This window comes from Falco biarmicus, chromosome 11 (assembly GCF_023638135.1).
Source record: "Falco biarmicus isolate bFalBia1 chromosome 11, bFalBia1.pri, whole genome shotgun sequence".
NCBI lineage: Eukaryota > Metazoa > Chordata > Aves > Falconiformes > Falconidae > Falco > Falco biarmicus.
This window is the reverse complement of record NC_079298.1, coordinates 32,966,134-32,984,865: the sequence shown is the minus strand read 5'-3', so window position 1 is coordinate 32,984,865 and position 18,732 is coordinate 32,966,134. Positions and strand designations below refer to the sequence as shown.

Here is an 18,732-nt window from a genome sequence, read left to right as displayed (position 1 = left end):
CTCTCTTCATTCCTCCTGCAGTCACCAGCAAATGAATATCTGCATGTCCTCTTATGCTAATGTCCCGAGTGCTAGCATACCGCATGCAATCAGCAGTCCCAACGATGCGTATGTGAGCTCAGAGTCTCAAGGATAAAAGAAAGAAGAAACGAGTTTACTGTTGCCATTTAAAATACTTCTTCTCCTTTATACTCATTTCAAGTGCATGCTTAATGCCAAATATATCCTTCCAATGGGAAAACACAAAACAAAACAAAACAAAACATTCAGGAAGACTTGAATGGCTGTGGGAATTTATATTCAGGCAAATCTGAATACATGAACTCACATTCAGGTTCCAAAATCTGCATTGTAAATTTTGGGCAATTTGCAGCTGCAGCATGCTGCGCAGTGACCGGAAAAGTGCCTTCCTGCTTCCCACTGAAATAATCAGTAAAGTGTAGTGGTGCCAAAGCTTGAAGGAGAATAAGGATACCAGTGAAAACAACAAAAATCAGTTGCTATTTTTCCAAAACAAGTATAGGAATAAAAACACAGCTTTATAGATCTAAACAATTTTTCTAAGGAAAAGAAATAAACATGAATGTCAAAACCTTATCTAAGTAACCCCATAAGGTAATTTTGAATAGGGAAGTTATGAACACTTTTTTGTGGCCATGTGCCAACATAGGGGATTCACGTATCTACTAAGAACTCCATTACTCAAATAACTGATTTGCTGAGGCAGCTTAACTACTAAAGCCAAAGGCCCTGCAAGTTTCCTCCAGACTTCTTTGTCATTGCTGTGTTAACACTTCAAACATTTTCTACGCTGACTACAGTTTACCACCCTCGTCCTTTACTTCTAGTTTCCCCAAATTACACTTCTCTCTACCTATACACTGTTTTGACATCTGGATTTTCCTACTTCTCAGGTTACCATGAGCGCAGTTCTGGTTGGCCGTAATTAAACTACAGTTCTGCTTCTGTTTCTCTCTGAAATAAATAAATGTATCCAGACACAATATTCTTCCAAAGGCAGTCCAAATCTATTTTCAGAACACATACAAAGGGCGCAAGCCTAAATGATGGCAGAAATTCAAAAAGGCAACACGTGTGAAAGTGATGAAATCCTGTTAAATCTCGTCTTGTCTGGCTGGTATTCAGAAGGTCATCATCTGAGAGGCTGACATGATGTCCTTACATGCAGAGCATCTACCTCCTCTTCTCTAAATTGAAAGATGCAAAAATCAAAAGAAATGCAGATTTTAAATTTGAGTTTTAAACTGCATCGTTGGATAGCAATTCTGCCCAAAAGCTTGCAAGTTTAACTCTTCTAGAACTGAGCATAACCTGGAGAATCACTAATTTAGGATTTTCTTAACTGTCTTACACAGACATTCAGACTGGTGTGTCTGCTGCATAAAAGATCTTTAACATGCCAAGATGTTAATTTAAATGTTAGGGTGCTTAAATATTTAATCTTCCCATTAACAGTCAACTAATAGGTACTAGAGTATATTGAAATGTAAGGCTTTAGAAACAGAGAACTACTAAGGTACACTGGATCCATTAGTGAGCTAAAGTGATCACTGCCAACCAAGAGTTTGAGGGACTTTTGTATTGAAGTAAAACTCACCTCTGAACACAAATAACAGTGCCATCTGCTGCAGAATGCAGCACTGGATCATCTTGGGAAAGGAGTGAAAGAGAGACTGGGTTCTTAAAAAAATCCATCTCTGCAGGCCTTACTTGCAAATCTAAGTAACAAAAATGCCTACCGAAACCCCACACCCACTACCAATATCCCCACTGCTAGAGAACGGGAGAAGTTCTGGTATGATCCATACCCAAATAAGATCAGGAAGCAGCTTAGGAGACAAACGCTCAGCTAGGGTAACTGGTCAATTTATGCTTAGGTGGCGAGTTGGATTGGCAGGCCAGAAAGAGAACATGCTCCTACAGGCATGCATTGCTAACGCCTGTGCGCTGACAAACACTGTCACGCTTAGATTGCAAGGGCTTCACATTCACGCCACCCAATTCTGTTTCACGTTACCCAGTATGTACCACAGTGGTCCTCAACTCATACTGCTGAAGAGCTGTCACAACAGAGATGCTCCGAGCAAGAAGCTCACTAGCTCAGTTTCAGTTACCTCTTCATGTCTTTTTGGTAAAAGTGGAAAACAGTATTTTAGGAGCGCATTTTATTTAAGTAATGAACCCTTATGCTCTGGGGCTGTTTCCATCATTTCTGGACATGTCCTTAGGTCCTCGGGACTCCATATGGAAACCCTGGGCTCTCTAGGGCAATTTCTGCATACCTGGGACTTCTTCAGACTCGTGGGGCTGTTCACATCATTTCTTAATGACCCTTCAGCACAGTCAGGACCTTAACCAAGGTCCTGGGCAGAGGAGCTGCCAGGTGGTCTCACCCCATGCAGCACATAGACTGGAGAAAGCTGAGAACGAGAAGGAGGGAGGAAGGGAAGGTAGGGGCCAAAGCAGGTGAAGAGAAAGGAAAAGATCATCTTACAAGTCTAGGAAGGTGGATTGAAGAAAGAAAATGCAGAGCCACTGTGTTCCTGCCCACTGAGACAGGACAGAAGGTATCTGGATGGTATCTGCTGGAAGATGCAGATATAAAAATTATTCTTGCTGGAGCTGACACTGAACTCCTACCTTCATCTGGAGAGACTGCCTAGCAGGTGAGATGTAAGAGGCCTTGGGCTGCCACGTGCTTGCTAACTACTCCCTTTCTCTGTACTGCTTGAGAGCATTATCTGTGGTACGGGTTGTCAGTGACTTCAAATACTGGACTGTCCTATTGATAAGAAACATTCAGTAAATATTCTCCTTAAGGCTGTTTTTTTGAGCCCTCTGAGTCATGTTTTCAGATGATTGATGCCTGGTTCTTTCCTCCTGTTTGCAAAGAAAGTGTATTCTCTCTCACCTTAGGCTATAGCTTAAGTCATTGTTAAATACCATTTAAAAAAGAAAAAATGCCAATTAAATAGATTTGTGTCAAGGCTTTGTTCTAGCAAACATTGTTACCTATGTGACCTTAATCCTGTTTCCCTGAATGAGATGTTCTTATCTTGGAGATAAAAATTCATCTTCTTTCACGTTCTTGTTTCTGAGAAGAATCTGTCAATAGCAGAATGCAGATGGATTTGTAGGGAAAGAATTCACTTCCACGTCTTCCAGCACTCAGAGAGAACTGCAAGTTTTCTGTGGTTTTGGATGGAGACAATTACTTGTGGGGTTCAGCTGACAGCTAGATCCCTAAACAGATCTATATTTAAAATAACCCTTATTTTGGAAATAATCCAAGTGAATAAAGCAGTATATAAAGCTGAGACAGCTTCCAGTCTCTCTCTCTGGCCTCTATGGACAGAAGACAGAAAGGTTTAGGAAGGTTTTTCATGCAGCTGGAAGGAAAGATTAATTTAGGTTTAATTCTCCAAACCTAGAATGATTCTAAAATGTGACCTTCATCAGAGAAATCTTGGAATATGCCAAGTCAAAAGTGCTCTGGAGTGGTGTTGGATGTAGGAAGTTTTTTATTTGGTCAAGAGCAGTCATTTCCATGCAATCTCTGATGAAGTGAGCAAAAAGCCACTAATGTAGCAAGATTTTAGGTAATGCTGCCATTGAGTCAGCTGTTTGAAGTAGCAGGGAGATGCAATAGTTTCATGTGTCTTTTTTAACAAATTAGCTGGAATCAGGCAAAAAGCAGATGGACAAAATCCACATACGCACCTCCAGAAAGCAAGTGATTTTTGGTTGAAGGCCAGTCCAACAGTAACAAACTGGTGTGCTGACATAAGATGCATAGGTTAGAGCATAAGTTCTAATTACCACCTTATCAGAGTTAAAGCAGAGATTTCATTTCCACAATTTGCAAAGGATAATATAGAACCTCATTGGAACAGCGCTATAGTACGTTCAACTGCTTCCTTAGAAGCTGCTATGCTTATGCTTCTTCATTTTCCTTGCTGCAAGTGAGCATAAGATATAAAATAGAATTTGCTAGAAGGGCTTATCTTTCATTTAGAGCAAGGAGATAAAGATAAGAGCCTTCTTTTGAGAAATGAATTTGCAGAAAATCACAGTTCATCTAATAACATATAAAGACAATTTTGTTGCCCTGGACTGTTATTTACAGTAACTACAGTAACATCACATGCTCAACTTCTTTGATATGAAGGGCTTCTGCATCATCTGAGTGTGCATTCAGAAAAGCAAATGCCATTTAGATATAAAGAATCTCAGTTCTTTTAAATCAAAATCATTATCAAACACGGGGCCAACTGATGTTCTCACAGGCTTAGGCAGAAGTGCAAAACTGCCTGGGGCATCTGGGTTGAGATCACTTGCTAGAACATGTGAGTGGCCAGCCTGGAGACACCTGCACCCCTCTCTGTCCCTCACACACAATTTTTTCATATTACGCTACAGACTTGTCAGTTACAAGAATATGACTCACAGTTATCACTACCCATGCTGTAACAAAACATCTTTTTTCCCAGGCTTCTCCAATCCTGACACAATTAGGTCAATGGAAAAGATTTATATTTTTTGTGCAAGCGATCTGTGCTTGCTTCTAGGGCTAAAGGCAACTTGCAACACATTTGCATGAATTTGACAGCAGCCATTGTAACGTCGCCACAGAGCAGACATCAAGCATTTCTAAGGTCTGTGTTTGTTATAGATAGGGTCTATCAAGAGGAAAAATGGAAATTGCAAGTGATCATATCACAGGTTTGTCCTTATCCAACTGAAGCTGCAAGCCTGAAAAGCCATTGCTTAAGTACAAGTTCGTTATGGTGTTCTGTGCAGAGGCGCATGCTGAAAATAGTAAAGTTAAGCTACAGACCACATGCTTTAATGTGCTTGTGCCATCATCTCTATTCCTTGTGTTTAAGGCAAAACTAAAGAAAAACATTGCTTTGCCAGCTATTCTAAAAAATACCAGTCAAGTCCCAGACATTATGTATGACATTAAAACAGAAGCGTCATAGGCTACTGTTGAGAATTACTGCCTGTTTAATTAGTGCATTTAGGGCTCCTCTGTGGGCAGCAACACTTTGCACTAGAGGTATAGCAAATGGTATTTATATAAGCAGTATGAACCTTTATTACTGTCTGGTTTTGCTTTTCCCCCTGCAGTAGATAGCCATCAAACTAGCAATATATGTATGCTGTTGAACTTCCCTGCCATATGTTCTGCAAAATACTGGGAACCTCAAGGTGCTAAAACAGTTCTTTCACGTTACTTTCCTGTGTAAAAGGGCAAGGGGTACAGAGTATAGTGCACCCAGACTTTCCCCTATTTGGAGGTACCAGTTCAACTGTGTGTCAGCTTCCATCATAATCCCTTCCCCAGTTTGGGTATGTATAGGGTTATGTACAGAATACATGTCTTCATGCCTGCCCTACTGACTCTTCCAACTGTTGACATGTTCTCTCAATGTATATGTGAAAAACAAGGGTGTTGGAAAACAACCTCTCTGGAAAACACTGATGATTGTTCTCCAGCCTCGGGCTACTCCACCAGAACAGTTAGCCCTTTGTCAGGACATCAGCTGGGCACATACAAACTGACTGGGGAATTGTTCTGGGCATCTCTGCTTCAGAAACAAAATGAGAATCCACAGTGGGCTTGTGTTTATCCACAGATTAATTGCCCCCCGTTTCAAGGCAATCCTTCTCTGTGCTCATGATTGGAGCAAATTTGTGGAGATTTGCCAAACTGTTGCGGCTGGGTATCATGGTTTTTTACATAGCCTTCTCTACTCTGTAGAAAATAATTACTAGTACACGCTTGACAGGAATGTTGGAGTGTAAGTGAAATGTAACGGCTAACCTTACACGAGCACGTGCCTGTGCACGCCCATAGCTCTTGAGCAAAGACCACCAAGCAGCAGCTTCTCTTTCTCCAAAATGTCCTGCTGGTCTTCCTGTTTGACCCAAACACAACGCGAGTAAAACTGAAAGTTTACTCTGGAATACAGAAGTACAAAGCAGGCACAGAAATGGTTCTGCATTTCAGGCCTTAGCACGTCCTAATAGGCTCCCTCACTAAAACACTCTTTACACCACCCCACTTCTGTGGCTTTAGAGAGCTTTGTGGCTTTAGAGGTAAGTTTGCAATTGCTATTTGGCATGGTTTTGGGGTTTTTAATTTCTCCTTTCAGAATAGGAGTGTATCACGCAGCATCCTGACGAAGTTCTGTGCAAGCAAAGCATGTTTCCTATTAAAAGTCAATCCCGCCTATTGATTTCAAATGTCCCAGAGAGCTTAGCTGAATTTGCCTGCAAGGAATTTGCACAAACCATGGCAAGCACAGGAGGTGTTCTCAGGACTCAAACTGTGAAGTTTAATCTGCCCTATTGTGCTGGTACCTAAGTATGTCTGGAATTGCGGCTGGTTAAATGAAGAGTTCAGCTTCACTCTATGTATTACAAGCAGGAAATAATTTCACAATAGCTTTGTATAACCCCTTTGTGCAGATATCCAAGGGCTAAGGGGGCTGATTAGTCTCAAATACCGCTCAAAACAGACAGCCATTGTAAAACACTGCCTGCCTTTCATAACATGCCAGCAGAAATCTCGTGAGGATGGTCTCAGCTTAGTTTGCAGCCAGATTTCTACCTACCATTTTACCCCGGGGTAAAAAGGACAAGCTGCCATTCTGTACCATCACTCTCATGTAATCTGAGTCAGGGGGGACATGGACAGACATTATTTATGTGAAATTCTTTCTCCCAAGAGCACAAAGCCCACTGCTGACCCCGACATAAGTAGGAACAAAGCCATGGAAACCAGGGGAAGTTACACAAGGGTGCAAAACTGTTTATGGAGCCAGATCACACGCTGGCTCCAACGTTGCCTCGTGGGCAGTGTGGGTGGGGCTTTCGGCATCTGTGTGGGAGCTCTCCAATGAGACCCAGAGGAGGACAAGGCTACAACGTTCTGGTTTTTGTAACAGCATCTCCCACCAGTAAGGCTGAGGCATGGGCGGAGTCTGATGAAACTAAAATAAACACTGCCATGCAGCATCTTGTGAGTATGTGCAGCCTCAGACAGACTGCGATAGCTGGAAGGATAAGGACGGCTTAAAACGTAAGTATATCTACTTCCTCCACTTTCTTAATATAATTAGTGGCTTGTGAAATGGTATGTTCTGGTTACAGTTACTTGTGGCATCAGTAACCTGTAAAAATGCCTACTATGCTTTCTGTCCCTTTGGCCTGTGTATTAACAGCTGCAGAAAAAGCCCAAACACCCTCCAGTAATATTTATATAAGCAGATGGAAATCTCAAAGCTTAAGCTTTCCTGTAGATCTGAAAATTCATTCAACTGTAAATATTTGGAGGATTCTTCTCAGTTTGTCTTCCCCCCAAAAAACCCCCATTTGTTTCGTGTAATTCAAAAATACTTCTTACATGTGGTCACCCACAGTACTGGCCACAAAGTTATAAAAGACAGAGCTGTGAGCCATCTCACCAGCAGTTAAGAGCAGGTGTGTTGGGGAGGGGTTGGAACCGGCAAGTACAGAGACAAGCCAGCTCACACTGCAGCTACTACAACAGCATGCGTTGAGACAGAGAAATGCTTACTTCCCTGCTTTCTAACATACCCAGACAGCACATAAAAGGAAGCAACGTCAAGTTGTAGCAAGGCAAAATGGAAAGTGAAGTGACAGCAAAGGAGCAGCATCTTTGCCTTTGAAATGGCAACGGATTAAAAAAAAAAAATACAGGAATTTTCAGTAACATTCCTCACATTTGCTTCTAATAAAATGATTGCATTCCTGCTTTACTGTTATGCTTCGTTGACTTGTAAATACTATTGACACAGAGGTTTTTAGAGTAAAACTGTCCAGCTGGGGACCGTGCACCAGAGTCCCCGGTGGTGAGTCATTCTGGTAAAGACTGCTGAAGATGTATCTTCAGGCTGGGACAGGGCAGGGGACAGCACCTGCTTTTAACTGCTGGCATCAGTCTCCTGCTACATGGTCCTCTGATCCTCCCTTGCTCTACAGTGACAACTGAAGGAGCTGCTAGAAAAAGCTCAGCACGCAAGTGCCCAGTTCACTGCTTACTTTAAGGATTGTAAGCGAAATCAGTGCCATCAGGTTTTTGGTGTTTTGTGGATTTTTTTGTTTTGGATTTTTTGGTGTATTTTTTTAAAGCTTCTCAACCTCATAGATGCCCAAGAGAAAACTCCTTGTAGCCACCTCTAAACCAGAGTATAGAGCGGGATTAATAGCATTCAACAGTGGCCTGCATGTCAGAAGAAAACAGAAACAGTGAAGAAAGCAGTCAAGTAGCACAAGGCAGTTCTTGATTTTACAAAAGCAGCCATGGTCTTATATTCACAAACCATGTTTAAGATGGCATACCTTAAAGGCTTTAAAAACGCCTACCACAGATTACGAATGGTCCATCACTCCTATTTAAGATACCACCGCAACCCAGAACATTGTTCTGGACCTCAAGAACAGACAGTGCCGCTGCTGGCAGTCCTAGGTGGCAGGATTTCCCCTTGCCACTCAGACATGCTGTACCACTACTACTGCAGGCAGCATATGCTGTGCTAATACTAAAAGCCCATGGAGAAAGTAGAGCCTTGAGTGACAGGAGAGTGGCTTCTTGTTGTATGGGTAGCTATAAACAATTGAGGAGATAGAGAAATAAAAAATAATCTCAAAGTCTGCTGTTACCCAGGAAACATGCAATTAAGTTATACTCTGAGAAGACAACATTCTATGATCTAGGAATCAAGATAACTGCTGAATTAACTACATTATGTTGTTGCAATGTGAAGTGCAAAGGACATTGTAACTTAATAGAAAGCAGAGACTTTCTCAGGATATAGATTATGGGCTACAATCTGCCCGGCAATGACAAAAATCCAAAATGAAAGCTCCTAAAATCTCAAGACTTTAACCAGATGCACTTATTTCAATAGTGATTTTGATTATTTTGTCTCGCTTTGTTTTAGGATAGTAAGAGGAAGTTGAGTGTTTTCACGCTTTCAGCTTCTTCCTTCCGTGAAGGCTCCCTGGGCAAGTAGCTACATATTCATAAACACAGAAAATCTCCTCTATTCACAGGACTCTGGGGCTAAAGGCCTTTAAGAAAGGCATCAGCTATTATGAGAGGCCCAATAAAGTTACAGGCAGTGTCAATACCATCACCACCCATGCCTTCTCATCCAGGAGCAAACTGGCTGAACTCTGCGAGTCCTTTTTACTTGTGCATCTACACAGACGTGCCACTTGTAGGATTCCAACCTTCTGTTTTGCACCCAGGAAATGGTCTCACTAAGGTAGAATACCTTGAAGGAGGAACACCCCCACACCAGCCTGGAAGTAGTTTGTTTCTTGGTCCTGGTTCTCCCTGGTTCCTTCAGGGCTAAAAGGATTTCAGCCCTTTTTGTTGAACCGTTAGGGATAAGCCTTTCACAATTTCAGGGACAACTGAAACATCAGGCAGAAAAGCCCTAGGGGTTTCTTCTGCCCCATTCATACTGTATTGGTTGGGAGGCCAATGAACTGTGTCTGCCTTTCAGCTCTGGCAAGATGATCAAATCCTTCAAGCAAACGTTTCTGTCCCTGGATCTGCAGTCCCCTCGGTGGAGCTCAGCAGAGATGACGGTAAAGGCTGAAGGCCAGGGGAGCAGAGCTCTCTGCAGTCAGGGTGCTGCAGAGCCAAGGTGGATTTGGGATTCTGTCTGATGAGCATGGAGGAGCTGGGAAGTCGCTATACACACCATTCACACCTCATTGTAAAGGGGCAGAGGAACACGTGTTTCCAAGCTCTGCAGAGCTCAGCCTAAAGCAGAACAGCATGGTTTTGCAAGGGAGGCATCAAACACTTTGGACATTGGGGGTGTGCCTAGTGCCTGCAGCAAAGGACACCCAGTGTTATCTCATTGCAACAGTATTTTCATGCCAGTTTGGGAAAAGCAGCTATTAATTTGTTATGCTTAATATTCATCTCATGGTTACTTTTGCTACCTTTCAGGCAAAGGATTACGAACTGCGTCAGTATGAGACAGCCAAGTGGGTCAGCACTGTCATTAGGGGAGAAACCCAGAAGGAGGCGATGCGCCAGGGCTTCTGGAAACTCTTCCACTACATCCAAGGGAAGAATGAAAAAGGTAGCGTGCCGATTTTAAACTGCAAGAAGCACACACAGGAGATGAAGCCGAATAGTATAAAGCAGTAGATGAGCTACAGGATGCAGCAGTTCCCCTTCTGGGTCTAACACCCTTGTGACTCCACTAAGCCATTACAGCCATGAGGCTGCTTGACCACCTGCTTTTAGGATAAGCCTGCACTGCCATTCACAGCAGCATTCAGGCACTGTCTTTGCTTGCAGCTTAGACAATTTCTTTCCCCCACCCCCCCTCTAGAAATGAAGATCGACATGACTGTACCAGTGACATGCCTGATAAAATCTGGCTGCGCAGACTTCAAGATCTCTTTCTTTGTGCCATTTGAACACCAGGACTCCCCACCACAGCCCACCGACTCAGATGTGTTCATTGAAGAGAGGAAGGCAGCAGCCATCTTTGTTCGGTAAGCAGCACCAGCACAGCTGACAAAGGCAGCTACTGAAAGGAGTTGATCTACTAGGAGTCTGAACCAATTTTTCATACAGCTTATTTTTAACCATGGATATATCCTGCTGTTGAGCCCTGAACTTCCACAGAACACGGCAGTTCTCTCATCGCATGAAAAGCGCCCAAAGCTATACTTGCCCCCCTCTGCCTCTATCAAAGCCACAGGCAACAGTCCATGCCAGCTAATGCTCTCATAATTCCAAGCAACTTAGGTGTGGGTTGTTCTGTTTTTAAATGCTACTTTTTAAAGTAACAAATACAGCCACATACTCCTGAACAGCTAGTTCTGCTGTACCACAAGTGTTTAAACACTAATTTATTTTTTTTTAAGTCTGGAGCTCCCTTCTGTGGAAAGAAGCAGCAGGGGGGCTCAAACTTTTAACTCCTCCCTTTTCACTCCTACCAGGTCCTTCGGTGGATTTGCTTCCCCAGAGAAATACGCTGAGGAAGCTGAAGTCTTGGCCAGAATCTTAAGAAACAGAGGCCAACCATTCCACGAAGACTTCTTCTACACTGCAGGCTATGACAGTCCCTTCAAGCTCTTTAACAGGCACAATGAAGTGTGGTATTTTAAAAAATAATAATGCTGGGGGGAATACTAAGAGGCTACTAATCAGCTCTGGATGAAAACAGACCTTAATAATGGCTTTTGCTTTAGTGCAGAAGAGATTTAATTTGCACATGGACACAGAATCATGTCTAACTCATTTCTTGAGGATGAAATACTGTTCTGGCCAAGAAGATTTAAGCTCTTTCTATGAGATGTAACTTGACATATATTGTACCAGCTGGAGCAGGAGATACTGCTCTTAAGGTTCCAGGGAACACTAATCTGAAAAATATTCCTGCAGAACAGTCTGAATGTCTAAGCTTTAACTTCTCATTTAAAGTGCTACAGCAATAGCTCAAGTGTTATGGAGAATCAGTTCTTCATAGAGCTGATTTTTCGCGTACTGATGGAACTCCCAAGACAACAGAAAGATGGGGAAAGTTATTTTTTCCAAGAAACCCAAGCAGGAATACCTTAGCAGGCCTTAGTGCCTCATAAGCAGTTAACTTTAAAAAGTAGTACTATCAAAATCAACCACCTCTTCACTGAAGTATTTTTTTTTGCCCTCATGGAGGCTGAATGCTCTTTTCCTCCAGACTAATGCCAGTGATCAGGTTAGACCAGGAGTCCAGCAGAAGAGGGCTGAGCCTCCAAGGTGTATGCTTACTCTATGCACACCTGCATCTGTACATGTAACACCAAACTTACTGGTGGCCTGTAGTTTTAGGAGCAAATACAAAAGTAGTGTTTAGCTCTCACCTATAAGCCACTAATTACTACAATTATTTAGCTTTGTCAAATTCTTGGTATTGGTCAGGTCAACTGCAGTCTGCACACTAGCAATATCTGCCACCTAGAGTTAAGACACCTGCAGAACTACCATATAAAGTAGTTTAGTCCCTGCTCTAAATCAACCATTTGAAGCTCTTGTAAAGCAGCCCAGAGCTGTTTTACAGCAAGCAGTTCAAGTCACAAAGCAGTTCACAACAACAGGTAGAGTTTACAGATTTTTATTGGTTCCAATCAGTATCAGGCAAAAAATATCAGTGTGGTAAAAAAAACCCTTGGCTTAAATGCTGTTCATGCAAGTGTAACCTATTATTCTGCAATCTTCCACCTATTAAGACAGACATAAGAACCATTGTAAGGCACCAAACCAGCACAAGAAGCTTGCTGAGAACACCTCAGACCTTAGATTTTCATCTCTGTTCAGAGAGAGAGTTCAAGCTAAGGTTTTTATCATCATTTGTTCCAGCAAATAAATTTCATTATTACTCCAGTTACACTCACCTTCTCAGTTTTTTATACAGTGGTTTTGAAGTTGCCTCCCTACCTAAAGCAAGAAAACACAATTAACATATGCAGCAGCACAACTGCTAAAAGCTTCACAGCAGCTTTGTAACCTCAGACAAAAGTGGAACGGAAATTGTAATATCATAGTAATTCATCTGGCAGAATCAAGTTTCATCAGTGGGTACAAATATTCCCAGAAATTTTTAAACAATTCATCTGCTGTGTGATCTTACCTAATGAGGTTGCAGACAGCACAGTCCTTTCCTGAAAAAGAAGTTGTTTCAGAATAACGGACATCACTATATCCAAGTTAAATTACTCATCTATGAAATTCTACTCACCAAACCAATTTTATCTACAAAGAGGCTACGTTTCGGCTGGCAGCTGACAAGAACTTCAGCTTGCAACACCCAACACCAAATACAAAGTTTACAAATCCTAACTAGATTGGAAATACTAAATTACTAATACTGGAATAACTGGGGAAAATTACAATGTTACTAGTTTTTTGATACTGTCTCTCCCCAACATAGCTGTATCCACTGAGTTTTGATACCCAAAACAGAAGTCCCATAGAAATCATCTTGAAAACCTATAGACAGGAAAGCCAGGCTTGTTGGAGGAAACAAGTTTGTGCAGTAATCATTACAACTTAATCTTAAATTTGTATATGGCCAATGTAACCAAGATCAGCAAAAAATCCTGGGTAGTGACAACCACAGCATATAGGGTTGTGTCTTCTTTTTAGTTTAAGTGCAGCATTACAGAGTCGGTTCAGACTAATTGGATACATCGGATGTGAGTTGTCAGAGTTACATTTGCTGATGCGTTTTGCACTACTACATAATCAACAATGTATTGACTAAGTGGTCTCCACTGATCCAGCTCCTTTACTATTTCCATTGTGTGAAGAAAACCAGCAATAAACACAGTTTTTAGTCATTGAGGCCACACCTTCTGTTCATACAAACAACTCAAATTCACCATTGACCACAGTTCAGGAATTGTCAGGGGATCTGCACAAAAGCAGCCCTTTTTCAAGTCAAATTCAGAACTGCATAGAAGTGCATTCTTCCTTCAAGCACAACACTTTTATTCCCACAGTAGCAGAGTAGGAGAAAGAATACAACAAAGGAAAGATCGGATTTATTATTGGACTAATTTTAGGCACCCCTGTCTAGGCATTTAGCACAAAGACACGTATTCCAGTAATTACCAAAATCCAAGTACTCTACACTTACCTCAGACTTAAGTTACTTGTTTCTCACACAAACTCCCCAGCAGCTTCACCCTGTAACAAGTGAAATTTTATTAACACACTCTCCTTGGCAGAGCTTCAAGAGTCAGTTTGCACATGGGTACTGTTTCAGCATAGAAGTCCTCCTCAGCCTCTCTCAGAGAGATTCCCATTGCTTAGAATTATTCATCATGAACAGTACACACGCTTAGAGAAGGTTAATGTTTTGTTACTTTTGTTTCTTAAGAGGACTCAGCCTCAGTATTTCAGACCTTACCCCCACCCACATGTTCATTAACATCAAATCTCTAACCTAGCTGTTGAGGTAATTTACCACATTACTTCCAACTGCTGAAGATCAGTGCTACTCCCTGCAAAACCCCCACTACTTAACCAGCAAAAAGTTAAAACAGCAAGTAACTGTATGGTCTTTGGTTAGCACAAGCTCTGCACTGTCAGGCTACCACACTTAACTAGAAAGTCAGGTAGTCCATAGCAGTTACGTATTCCAACTGGCCCACACTTTCTTTTCAGTTACAGAAAGGAGTTAACATTTTCAAATAGTAAAAAAATTATGGCAACTGAGAAGCAAGCTTCTTACTTGGTAAGTTTCATTTGTCTAAGTACTCAGCAGTTCTTCCATTCTCAAACCTAGGATACATGTAAGAAAATGAAACATCAGTCTGATACTGATGTTGCTTCTAAAGCCTCATTAAGGCTTCCAGAAACTCCTCTGTCCGTTACTGTTACGATCATCACTATCTTGGTCATGAAGTATGAGATTCAGTCCCTGGCACCTTGGGTGAGCGAGCCCTGCAGGCTGCTGGTAACCTGTGATCTATTGGGAGAGGCAAGAATCCTGCAGGAACCTTCTGCTTAACACTGCACCTGCACTGCGATTAGAAGCCAGCATCTAGCAACCTCCCCATCCCCTATCACACAGTTCCAACCAGTCACACACATTTGCCAGCAACTTACTTTCACTGGTAGCACTAGTAACTGCACCACTTCCCAGCTCCAGCATGCCAGCCCTGGAACAAAGCAAGGCATCAGGACAGCGCACAAACAAGCACGCAAGGATGAAATCTAGTCAGGTGCCTGAAGTCAGATAGAGCTAATAGGAGACCTCCATGATTGAAGTCAAGGTAGTCAAATCTCATCACACAGGCAGCTCACAGGCACTGGACAGCTATCTGCTTTAGGCTAAGACTGCTACGGGGAAGGGGGCAAATACACAAATAGTGCCACCAGAGCAACTGCAGCTCACACTGCCGGGCCTTGCCTAGCAGTTCTCCCCTTAAACATCCTCCCATTTTGGACAAGATGCACGCAGCAGCCAACAGTGGCCCCTTGCACCACCACCCCCACAGCTCACATGCAGTTAAATACTTCACTTCTAGGCATTTTTTTTATGCCAATACTTGCAAAGTTAAAAGTACTTACACCCAATGAGAAACACACTGGAAGCCTGCAAAGGAAAATTTGCTGTTAGACAGGGTCCAGCAGAAAGTTTTCATTTAAGAACAATTCCACTGAAATACTGTATCAGCACTTAGTTAAGTGTCCTCATCAGGATCAGAGACCTGATTCAACATCATCTACAGTATACTGCAACACTCCCATCCCCTCCACAAGGAGGGTGTAAAGCCATCCCCCAGCATTCAACATCCTTGAGACAAATTCCTTCACTCCAAAGACTGCTGATACAGAAAGGAGCAAGCCTCTCAGTTGCAAAGTTCAGCAACATGCACTAGGCATAAACATCTAAATTGGACTAAAACAGGAAGAACATTTCAGGTATCAAGTTCATTGTACTGCCACATTCACCATTTTTGTCTCAACAGGCCGATTCTACACATCTTTAAGACTACAAAACACATTTATTGTTAAACACAAGGGATCTGAAGGCAGCTTACAAATACTAGTATCTTGGCTTCAGATTTTCCAGAAACAAAATAGATTTTCAGACCCTCTTATCTCCAAAAGCAAACTCTGAAGCTCAAACATAGCATAAATCTTAAAAGTGTTTTTCAATTACCTTCAATTAGGCACCAAGATCAGTAACAGGTTAAACAGCTTCTCAAACTAGAGGCACAGGCATCCTCTGTCCAGAGCAGCCTGCAAAGAAACAAAACACTTCTATACAACTTGAAGCACTAACACCAGATCAACAAAGATATTTTCAAAACACATTTATGAAGCAAAAGTAGTTTCACTCTCAGTTTTCCACATAAGTTGTCTAACTGCCTAAAGGTACAGGAGGCTGCATCAGATAGGAGCGAAAGACAGTTGCAGTATGATCACCACGGGTCATCTGCTGAACTATGCAGTCATCACACACAGCCTTTTCACACATCAGAGATACAAATTAGTTTTTACAGATACAGGCAATACAATAGTTACCTTGCACAGCTTATCACTTCATCTCCCAACACCTGCAACAAAGCGGAAAAACAGATTGCCTCAGCTTTTGTGGCCGAGCCTACAACTCCTACCAAGAGATCACAAAAGCTAGATACATCAGACAGGAGCGAAAGACAAAACTCTACTCGTCACAGGATATTCTGCTGAACTATGCCATCATCACTGTATCTGCTTTGGAACAACGGTACCAAGCAATCACCTCTTGTGACAGCTTTGAAAAATTGAAGTTCTCCAAATAAAACAAAGAAATATTTAAGCTTTTGAATACTAGCAAGTTATCAATTCTTTCTGCAAATTAATTCCAAAAGAGAAAATTAATCCCAAAGTACTGCCCTCCCACTTTACACAGCCCATCCTTTCCACTGCAGTGTTTCAGCAGCTCCATGGAAGAAATCCCATATACAGACTACACATTTCTCACCAGGTGATGTTTCTTCTGCAAGTCTTCCAAGTGCATGATTCAGATCCTGTAAGAAAGAAGCTTATGAACACTATATTCAGAAGTCAAAACATCGGGGGAGTTCTCAGTTGTCGTGCCTCAGCGGAAAGTTATGGTGGTAAAAGTGCTCGTCATCCTCTAGGTCAAGAGTAGCAAATAAATGTCATCATTGTGGCACCACAGGGAGAACTTGGCTCCAAGAATAAAGTCTGCCTGCTGATGATGGTATTAGAAGACACTATGTTGAATTTTCAATAAGTACTTTTTACCTTGTGAAGTAGCATCAGGTCCCCATACTCTGTGGCAGATCTGGAAGAGAGGCAACAGTTTCAGATGCTTGTAGAACTAGGTAGTACCCTGGCAGCAACACTAAGCACAGAAAAAAAGCCTCAGCACAGGGTTTTCAGAAATCACTTCTGTCCACTACTCTTGTACTGAAACCATCATAGGCTCTCTGATTTAGTCAACATCAATCCTGACAGCTACATGTTTTTTCAAGCATGCATCAGGCACTTTTCTCCAAACAAACTATTGCTGTGGATGATGAAACAGCAGTAGTGAAGGAAAAAAGGCACCTAGGGTAGGTACTATTGTAGTCTGAATACAGGGTGGTTCAGAAACAGGAGCCCCACATCTACTTTCCAATACAGAGAAACAGGTGACTTCCCAGTAGAAGAGTGAGGTGCCTGAAGAGACACCACACTACTCCAGGCCAGTTACTGTTAAGTGCACCACACATTATTTCTTCATTTAAACTCTATTTCAGAAGCAACACCTACCTGTTTTGCAGCTGTAAATGCGAAAAGTGTAGCTGATGCATCTTAAACTGTAAACAAGAAAGCATCTGTAAGTTTTAAGAATGAAGATGTTCACATACTCTTTGAAAACTACGTAAAATTCAACCTTATAGCTCTCACCTGATGCCATCTACACATCAGGCCTTTGAAGAGACAAGGCCACAAAAATAACCGCTAGCTCCTATTTTTAAGCAGGACAGAACCACCCGACTTGCTAATTTTCTAGTTTCAATTCCAGCACATAACCACAGAGTCAACCAGTCCCAAACTTCCTCTGGCTGCTCAGGAAGGACTGTGCAGCGTTTCAGCCATCCCAGGTACATCACCACACACTACTCCATGCCCAGCTCAGATATGTTGGTATTCATCACCCTCTCAGATGTCCCTACCAACATAGTTTTCATCATGTGCAGGCACGTGGAACTCCAAGTGAGCTAACACACTACTTTGTTAACACGAGGCCTTTAGCTGTAACACTTAGAAAGTTAACTATTGCCCAGAGATCACGAGACAGGGAAGGCCGTCTCCTCATCTACTAATAAGATGTTCTGCAGGGGACAACCTCCACCTCCCCCATAATGAAATGGCCCTCCCCGGCCTGGCAGCTGCTTCCAAGCATTAGCTTAACAGAGGAGCGGGTAGCCCTTAATCCTACAACAATACATTTGGCACAACACTTCTTTAAGTCTAGTGCAGAAGCTGTGGGCGGGGGGGGGAAGCCCTAGCGCTAATCTCTGCGGCAGGCACATGCCAGCTCGCCACCTTTCAGGAGTATTTCCCACGGGAAAAGGGCTCCCAGGCGAGTCTCGGTAAGGGAAACCCCGCCTCAGCAGGCACCCCGGGCCGCCAGCCCGGAGCCCAGGCCGCAGCGCTCACACGCGGGGCGCTGCCCTGCCCTCCCCGCCGGGCCTGCACCGGCGGCCTCCGTCCGCAGCTCGGGGGGGCTCCCCTCTCCCGCACAAGCGCCCGCCGCTGCCAGCCCAGCCCCGTCCGAGCCGCCACGAGGCCAGTCCCCTCACATTGCCCCAGCGGCCTAGGCCGCAGGTCGGGCCCCGGCGACTCAATCCGCCCCCATCCTTCCCCGCCAGCGCCCATCGCGGATCAAGCCCCATCGGCAGCGCCCGCGCATCAACCCCCGGAGGAGCGCGGGCCCACAGCAGGCACGAATCCTGCTACCCCCCCACTCACCGGCCGGGCGGCAAGGAACCACCACACCCCACGCCTCCACGGAACTAAAAGGCCGGCGGTGGGCCTGCGCGCCCCTTATATACCGCTGGCGGCGGTCACGTGAGCGCGACGCGGGGGCGGGGCGCGGCCCCCTCGCGCGGCGGGGGCGGGGCACGGCGGGGCGGGGCACGGCGAGGCGGGGCGAG

General features: G+C 43.4%; 2 protein-coding genes and 7 non-coding genes across 19 annotated transcripts in view; 1 reads left to right on the top strand and 8 right to left on the bottom strand.

The window, feature by feature from the left end:
- NPL (N-acetylneuraminate pyruvate lyase) overlaps window positions 1–18,642 on the bottom strand; it is a 35,426-nt gene extending 16,784 nt beyond the window's left edge. For 3 of the 11 annotated variants that reach the window (XR_008824634.1, XR_008824635.1, XM_056355844.1), the window contains exons 1-10: window positions 18,548–18,642; window positions 17,342–17,388; window positions 16,832–16,871; window positions 16,545–16,590; window positions 16,103–16,134; window positions 15,738–15,817; window positions 15,143–15,167; window positions 14,678–14,730; window positions 12,696–13,753; window positions 12,460–12,502 (exon numbers count right to left, since the gene is read on the bottom strand). Coding sequence is in view for 6 of the 11 variants with exons in the window: in XM_056355844.1 (XP_056211819.1) it covers window positions 12,460–12,502; window positions 12,696–12,759 (107 nt within the window). In the remaining 5 variants the exon portion in view is untranslated. Of the gene's footprint in view, window positions 1–3,033; window positions 3,188–12,163; window positions 13,754–14,300; window positions 14,351–14,677; window positions 14,731–15,142; window positions 15,168–15,737; window positions 15,818–16,102; window positions 16,135–16,544; window positions 16,615–16,831; window positions 16,872–17,341; window positions 17,389–18,547 lie in introns of those variants that run through there. The other 8 variants (XM_056355840.1, XM_056355845.1, XM_056355841.1 and 5 more) reach the window with 8 other exon arrangements.
- Window positions 6,082–12,551, top strand: HEBP2 (heme binding protein 2). Its single transcript, XM_056355851.1, has 5 exons — window positions 6,082–7,108; window positions 9,564–9,648; window positions 10,019–10,154; window positions 10,410–10,575; window positions 11,026–12,551. The coding sequence occupies exons 2-5, from the start codon at window positions 9,574–9,576 to the stop codon at window positions 11,198–11,200; spliced, it is 552 nt and encodes a 183-aa protein (XP_056211826.1). The 5' UTR covers window positions 6,082–7,108; window positions 9,564–9,573; the 3' UTR covers window positions 11,201–12,551.
- LOC130157302 (small nucleolar RNA SNORD47) lies at window positions 12,570–12,645 on the bottom strand. Its single transcript, XR_008824783.1, has one exon. It is a non-coding gene; the product is annotated as a small nucleolar RNA SNORD47 (small nucleolar RNA).
- LOC130157292 (small nucleolar RNA SNORD79) lies at window positions 13,822–13,900 on the bottom strand. The gene has a single exon (XR_008824773.1). It is a non-coding gene; the product is annotated as a small nucleolar RNA SNORD79 (small nucleolar RNA).
- Window positions 15,960–16,045, bottom strand: LOC130157305 (small nucleolar RNA snR60/Z15/Z230/Z193/J17). Its single transcript, XR_008824787.1, has one exon. It is a non-coding gene; the product is annotated as a small nucleolar RNA snR60/Z15/Z230/Z193/J17 (small nucleolar RNA).
- LOC130157304 (small nucleolar RNA snR60/Z15/Z230/Z193/J17) lies at window positions 16,212–16,294 on the bottom strand. The gene has a single exon (XR_008824785.1). It is a non-coding gene; the product is annotated as a small nucleolar RNA snR60/Z15/Z230/Z193/J17 (small nucleolar RNA).
- On the bottom strand, window positions 16,658–16,739 carry LOC130157291 (small nucleolar RNA SNORD24). The gene has a single exon (XR_008824772.1). It is a non-coding gene; the product is annotated as a small nucleolar RNA SNORD24 (small nucleolar RNA).
- LOC130157308 (small nucleolar RNA SNORD75) lies at window positions 16,948–17,014 on the bottom strand. The gene has a single exon (XR_008824790.1). It is a non-coding gene; the product is annotated as a small nucleolar RNA SNORD75 (small nucleolar RNA).
- Window positions 17,699–17,776, bottom strand: LOC130157303 (small nucleolar RNA SNORD74). The gene has a single exon (XR_008824784.1). It is a non-coding gene; the product is annotated as a small nucleolar RNA SNORD74 (small nucleolar RNA).
- Window positions 18,643–18,732: the final 90 nt, after the last annotated feature.

What these genes read in the sequence shown, in the direction of transcription:
- HEBP2 (XM_056355851.1), top strand. Translation starts at nt 9,574, where the DNA reads ATGATCAAATCCTTCAAGCAAACGTTTCTGTCCCTGGATCTGCAGTCC. An exon ending in CCAAGGGAAGAATGAAAAAG is followed by an intron (nt 10,155 to 10,409) that starts GTAGCGTGCCGA and finishes CCCCCCCTCTAG; the next exon opens with AAATGAAGATCGACATGACT. An exon ending in GCAGCAGCCATCTTTGTTCG is followed by an intron (nt 10,576 to 11,025) that starts GTAAGCAGCACC and finishes CACTCCTACCAG; the next exon opens with GTCCTTCGGTGGATTTGCTT.